Source organism: Nicotiana tabacum, chromosome 22 (genome assembly GCF_000715075.1).
Source record: "Nicotiana tabacum cultivar K326 chromosome 22, ASM71507v2, whole genome shotgun sequence".
Taxonomy (NCBI): domain Eukaryota; kingdom Viridiplantae; phylum Streptophyta; class Magnoliopsida; order Solanales; family Solanaceae; genus Nicotiana; species Nicotiana tabacum.
This window is the reverse complement of record NC_134101.1, coordinates 51,868,651-51,875,680: the sequence shown is the minus strand read 5'-3', so window position 1 is coordinate 51,875,680 and position 7,030 is coordinate 51,868,651. Positions and strand designations below refer to the sequence as shown.

At 36.0% G+C, this 7,030-nt stretch overlaps 1 protein-coding gene across 3 annotated transcripts in view; it reads left to right on the top strand.

The window, feature by feature from the left end:
• Nucleotides 1–952: 952 nt before the first annotated feature.
• Nucleotides 953–7,030, top strand: part of LOC107813741 (protein NPGR2-like) — a 6,694-nt gene continuing 616 nt past the window's right edge. The window contains exons 1-6 of one of the 3 annotated variants that reach the window (XM_075243631.1): nt 953–1,398; nt 2,048–2,313; nt 3,186–3,438; nt 3,681–4,897; nt 5,752–5,905; nt 6,995–7,030. The exon at nt 6,995–7,030 is cut by the window's right edge and continues 616 nt beyond it. In XM_075243631.1, coding sequence (XP_075099732.1) covers nt 2,062–2,313; nt 3,186–3,438; nt 3,681–4,897; nt 5,752–5,905; nt 6,995–7,030 — 1,912 coding nt within the window. In that variant the 5' untranslated portion in view covers nt 953–1,398; nt 2,048–2,061. The other 2 variants (XM_075243632.1, XM_016639040.2) reach the window with 2 other exon arrangements.

The following is a 7,030-nucleotide window of genomic DNA, read 5'->3' as shown; positions in this document are numbered from 1 at the left end:
AATCAGCCCAGTCCTAGCTCATAGTGGAAAAATGGATAGGACCAGAAAACGAAAATCTTGTATCTCATTGAATGGTAATTCTAGAATTTGAAGCTCATTGCCAAAATTAGCATTTTGCCCTATTGATTTATCAATTTTAAGTAATCCGCTTTATCAATTGTAGTTTTCTTCTTCTTTTTCTCATCTTGGGCCGACTTTAGGCCGACACCCTTCTCAAAGTGGGTAAAATTTAAAAATAGCCAGATTTATTAGTGATAATTAAAAAATAGCACAATTTTAAAAGTAATCGAAATTTAGGCAATTTTCATATAAAGATAAATTTGAACGAAAATAATGTTCAAAATTCGAAAAATATTCCAGCATAATATACTAGAGTTCGAATTTTTTACATGTGAACTTCCAACATAATATACTGGAGTTCCAGCATAATATACTGGTCTAGTATAATATGATTGATTTCATCATATTATGCTGGAACTTTTCGTGTGTTGGAGTTCCAGCATAATATGCTAGAAGTTCATACAGAGGTGCACCAATCTTCAGTATATTATGCTGGAACTTTCCATATTACAGCAAAATAATAACTATTTTTCAATAATTTTGCAAACACTGGCTATTTTTCAATTATTAGTCTGAAAACTAACTACCCGAACTGACTAGCCCGTGTTATTTTTACTCCAAAGTGCAATGGCTTGATCGCCCATTAACCCCGTTCGAAAACAAAAATGAAATAAAGCACGTGCAAAGGGATAAAACAATTGATAATTATTCTTAAAATAAAGAAAAGTGAAATAAATTAGTAAATGAAAGAATCATTTTTTTTTACAGTTGGCAACTGACAGACATTTGAAAGGCCTTTGTACCAAAATTCAACAATGGGACCCACTCTATTCCTTCCCCATAACCTTTCTCTAAAGCAGCCGTTAAAATAATTAACATAATTAAATTTAGTACTCCTACTGTAAAGGAATTCAAGACTCTGTCAGAGTTTACTAGTAATTTATTGTAAAAACTATTGTAAGAAAAATCTTTGTCACAATTAATTAAAATTTTACCCACATTAAGAAAATAATTGCTGCATTCTAAATTCTATTTTTTTACTGATAATAAGGAAGAGAAGATTTCAGGGTTTGTTGGGTCTCTCACATTTAATGCCTCACTACTTCTGTCTGTCTGACTTTTTGAATCTTCTCTTCCACAATTCCAAGAGTAAAATCCACAGTTGAAAACTTGTGCAAGAAAAACAAAATTTTAAAAGCTTTGGATTCTTCATTTTTGGGTTTAACTCAGTCAAGAAAATCAAGCTAAAAAGCTTTAATCTTTGGAAGAAATGAGGGGTAGTGGAGGCTTTAATATCTTGTGGGCTCAGCTCAGTCAATGCTTTTTACCAATCAAAAGGTACTTTTGATTTAACCCTATCTTTCACCCATTTTTATGATACATTGAGTTTTTTTCCCCTTAAAAATTTTTAGCTGTCCAGGCTTTAAGAAAGTTGAAATCTTTTCCCCTGAATGATGCAACATGTTTTTGGTTGTTGGTGAACTTTTCTGGATTATTGAGTTTTTGTTTCAGTTCTGTAATTGGTTAAACCCTTTGTGTTTAGCTCAACTGAGGAGGCTCTGTTTGGGTAATGTTGGGTTTTTCCTGTATCTGAATTTTGCTTACTTTTACTCAATTCAATATCTTAGGCTTTACAAACCTTAGAAATTTTGTTCTATTTGTTTTAGGGTCTTTAAAGTCTATGATCCACATAATTTAGGTGCAGCATTTCTGGAGCAGTATAATTTTTTTTAGTTGGACCTTCTTTGGAAGAAAAAGGTCTCATCTTGAATTCCAGCTAAAAGGGTATATGTGAAATCAACACAATCCTACAAGGAGAAAGAGATTGAATTTGGCCTAATCTTTCCTTTAATGTTTTTCTTGCTTTCTTCTCTTATACTGTTATGTGCACTGGATAAAATATCTTATCTTGGTTTACTGACTTATGATTCATGTTCCACTGTGGGTACTGATATGTTTTGTGAACTTCTGTGATTAAACATTTCAGCGTAATGAGACAGGATGAGTGTTAAGTATTGGATTTACAAGCAGAAAATTAGTTTAAGACTTAGATTGCGGAAGATGATGAAGTGCATTTGCTCAGGGGAACAACTGAGGATTGAAGATATTATTCCATCATCCGAGTCTCTTGCAACTCGAGACTATTCAGCTAGTGGGTATTCTTCGCGTGCCGGAGATGACGCCAAGGCAGACACCAGTAACATAGAAGAAGCAGAATCATCACTTCGTGAGAGTGGCATTTTGAATTATGAGGTTGGTGCTGCAAAGGATACTTATGATGAAATCAGCTTCCCTTTCGATACATAGTTAACTGTTCCTATATTTTTCATAATCAGATGTTATTATCACAATTTTCGCCCCTCAATTTGATTTTGATGCAGTAAGGAAGTTTTCTTATTTATTCATTCCGGATACTAGGGAACTTTTCAGTTGAGAATGGCAGAATCTAGTTTTGTTATTAGATAAATTCCATTGTTAATCTGGTGTTGGGCAAACCGAGATTTGTTTTCTTACTGAGGCACAGGGAACAGAAGTCCACGTATTTCTTTTTCCACTGTGTACGTGGTCTAAAATTTATATAATCAGACCAATGATTTGGTAGACACAATAATTTTTACATTTAAATTTCTTTTTGAGTAAAGTGCATTCTTGCATCCTCAAAGAATTGAGGGGATGACTCAGTAGCATGCGAAAGTAAAATTGAATTCATAATGGAAGCACAAGGAAAATAAGCTACTTAACATGCAAAAGGTTTAAATGTATGAGACTTTCTCTGATTTATATATATATCTCTGTATGAAGTTGTACATAAAGCTTTCGCCACTTTCTTTGTATGAATGACGATGACCCTTGTTTTTACTTGCAATTCTCCCGTAATGGTGTGTTTATATTTTACTTTGTAATGGATCACTAATATCTTTTTAAAACTGGAGATTCTGTCATATTAACGAAAATTAACATGGCGTGACTGCATATTGAAATACAAAAATCTTTTCAACATGTCAGCTGCAATGTCCTTGGTGGACGACATAACTAACTTGAATTCTCATGAATAAAAGCTCTTGACTTACAACTTCTATTCCCTTCATATTCTACTTGGAGGCTAAGAGACACTTTTATTTTAGGAAGCAAGAGCATTATTAGGTCGGCTTGAGTATCAAAAAGGTAACATTGAGGCTGCTCTTCATGTATTTGAGGGAATAGATATTGCTGCGGTGGTTCCGAAGATAAAACTTTCGATTGCAAGAAGATGTGAGATACCAAGACGGAATTCACTTAGCGACGCTATCCCACCTATGTCAATGCATGCAGTAAGTCTGCTCTTTGAGGCCATTTTACTCAAAGCAACATCCCTGCAGGCACTTGGGAGGTTTACAGGTGCTTCCTCACCTTATTAACTAAGTTCATGATATGTGTTTATTCTACTGCATATTTTATTCTTCGGGAATTATAATTCTGCTGACTTTATTGTGGAATACTGAGTCAAGAAGACGCCTGCTTTGGGGTATTTTCCATTTACTGTCACGATACCTCTATCTGTGCATGTTTATTCTTTTTAAGGCTGTTCCAGCGTGTCGATTGTTATTGGGCATTAAAGATTTCCTTTATGACTTTTGCAGAAGCTGCTCAGTCGTGTACAGTGATACTGGATACAGTTGAGTCTGCTTTGCCAGATGGCTTACATGAGAACTTTTCTGCTGATTGCAAATTGTTGGAAACCTTGAACAAGGCGGTGGAGTTACTTCCTGAGCTGTGGAAGCTAGCTTGTGCTCCTCAAGAAGCAATCTTGTCATATAGAAGGGCCCTGCTTTATCGGTGGAATCTTGATGTGGAAACGAGAAGCAAAATAGAAAAGCAGTATGCTATATTTCTCTTATACAGTGGCACTGATGCAACTCCTCCAAATCTTCGCGCACAGGCAGAAGGTTCCTTCATACCTAGAAACAATATAGAAGAAGCTATTTTGCTGCTTCTGGTCCTTCTAAGAAGATACATCGTCAATAAAATTGTATGGGATCCATCGATCTTGGATCACCTCTGCTTTGCATTATCCATTGCAGGTGAGTTTAGGGCACTCGCCCATCAGGTTGAGGAGTTGCTCCCTGGAATTGTTGTTAGAAGACAAAAGTACACTACCCTTGCCCTGTGTTATTATGCAGAAGGTGATGACATGGTCTCTTTGAATCTGTTAAGGAACCTGATGAATAACAGGGACAACGAGAACGGCATATTTGAGTTACTACTTGCTGCCAAAATTTGTGCAGAGTATCCCAATTTATCGGAAGAAGGGATGGGGTATGCCCGGAAAGTGCTCCCAAAAATTGATGGGAAATGTAACCAGATGGCTAGTGTTGCAAAATGCTTACTTGGTCTTCTGCTCTCAGGTCGATCTCGTGCCCTCGTGTCTGATTCTGAGAGAACGTCAAGACTGAGTGAAGCTCTTGAATCACTTGAATCGGCACAAAAGATAACTGAAGGAAGAAATCCTACTGTTCTTTTCTACCTTAGTTTGGAGAATGCAGAGCAGAGAAAGTTGGATATTGCTCTCTACTATGCAAAGCAGCTGTTGAAGTTGGAGGGAGGATCTACTGTCAGAGGATGGCTTCTTCTTGCTCGTATACTATCTGCTCAAAAGAGGTATATAGATGCAGAAAACATAATTAATGCTGCACTAGACGAAACAGGAAAATGGAATCAAGGAGAACTACTACGCACTAAGGCGAAACTACAGATTGCCCAGGAACATCTGCGGGATGCGGTGGAGACATATACTCATCTTCTTTCTGTACTCCAAGTTCAGAGAAAAAGTTTTGGAGTTCAGAAAAAGTTGTTAAAGGTATGGTTCCTCATGACATGAAATATCAACTTGGATAACAAATCTTGCTAATCTAAGTCTAATAGACCTTCTAGTTTAATTTAGTGACACTTTTCAAATTCTTGTCACTTACTGAAACAATACATGAAAAAGATGAGTAGTGGAGACATATACTCATCTTCTTGCTGTACTCCAAGTTCCGAGAAAAAGTTTTGGAGTTCAGAAAAAGTTGTTAAAGGTATGGTTCCTCATGACATGAAATATCAACTTGGATAACAAATCTTGCTAATCTAAGTCTAATAGACCTTCTAGTTTAATTTAGTGACACTTTTCAAATTCTTGTCACTTACTGAAACAATACATGAAAAAGATGAGTAGTGGAGACATATACTCATCTTCTTGCTGTACTCCAAGTTCCGAGAAAAAGTTTTGGAGTTCAGAAAAAGTTGTTAAAGGTATGGTTCCTCATGACATGAAATATCAACTTGGATAACAAATCTTGCTAATCTAAGTCTAATAGACCTTCTAGTTTAATTTAGTGACACTTTTCAAATTCTTGTCACTTACTGAAACAATACATGACCTTGCAAAGCGCTTGCTTTCAACCTTTATTCGTTTTCTTTCCGAGATAAGAACCTTCACATTTGCAATTGAAGAGGGAAAATGGGGAAGGAATTTTTCCAAGTGTAATCTTCTGTTTCAGTTCTCTTTCAATCCTATTTCTCTTCTTCAGGCAGGACTGTAGGAAATTGTTGTATGTTCAAGTTCAATCTTGTATTCCTTAGTAGTTTGTCTGGCTTTTGTACTTTGATTTGTCCTTTTAATTCTCCGTCTCTCATCAGTTGCGTTGTCCTTTTTGCCCTTTAACCCCACAGAACATGAGAAACAACACTAGAAGTTTAGAAATGGAAACATGGCATGACCTAGCAAATGTGTACACAAGCTTGTCTCAGTGGCGTGATGCGGAGGTTTGCCTAATCAAATCTGAGGCTATCAATCCTCATTCTGCTTCAAGATGCCACTCTGCAGGTATTAGTTTTTTCTTTCCACTTATCTTGGCATATGTTCTGAACTTTTCTTATAAGATGTTTCTTGGAGTGTACAAGATATAGGATTGGAGTTAGTTTTTTCTTTCTGCAAAGAGATATTTATCTCTCTGGCACAGGTCAATATGACTCAAGCCTAGGCAGTCTCGTTGTGAATATATGTTGCCTGGGCAATTTAATAACACCTTCCCCAAAAGGCGGGAGGGGGTTAAATTGCTATATACTAAGTTTTAGATTGTAATCTTAGAGCCAAAGTGGGTTTGATCACTGCTGTTTTATGCCTCTTTGCAAACCCAGTAAAGAAGATCGGAGAAACAATATGCTCTCATTTCTTAAAGACTTCGATCATGATCTTGCATTCTTATTGCTCCACGTTAGAAATATTTCACTTCTTTTTTAGTATGTGATTTTAATGCCTAGCTTATCATTAAAGCTGGAGATTGTGATGTACATTGTAGATTGTAAAATATTAAATGCTCATAGACCTGCATCAAACACTAGCGAGCAAGTGTTTTCTTTTCAATCTAAAATTATCTGATGCAATGTGAGACTTGAATTTTGGTAGCGATACAAATTTGGTACAACTTTTTTGTCTTTCCTACACTAAACTCCTTACTTGAAACTATATCTGTAAGTGAAGGAAAAATTAAATAAGAATCCACTTGATTATTTTGTTGTCTGTCTTTTTCAGATGGACTAATGGCTTTAGATTTTGGTCTTTCAAATAAATTATTGCTTGTCCCATGCTGGGGAGATTAAGTGTGTAAATTGGATAGGATAGAAACCATAATATGGAATAATGGGCGTCTCATAGCCCTATTTGTGAGTCTGCATAGTAAGTACTGCTATTTTGGAAAAAAGTTGTTGCATGATGTTACATAGACAAGTCTGTAAATGTCGATTAATCTAAAGTTGTTGCATGATGTTACATAGACAAGTCTGTAAATGTTGGCTAATCTAGACGTTAAGTAGGGCACAAGGTTTTCTTTCATGTTTTCTGTTTAATCATCTTTGAGATGAGGTCTTACAAAGCCAACTTCTGAAGACATCATAAATGGTGGTCATTTTGCAGGGTTACTCTATCAAGCTAGAGGACTCCACAAAGAGG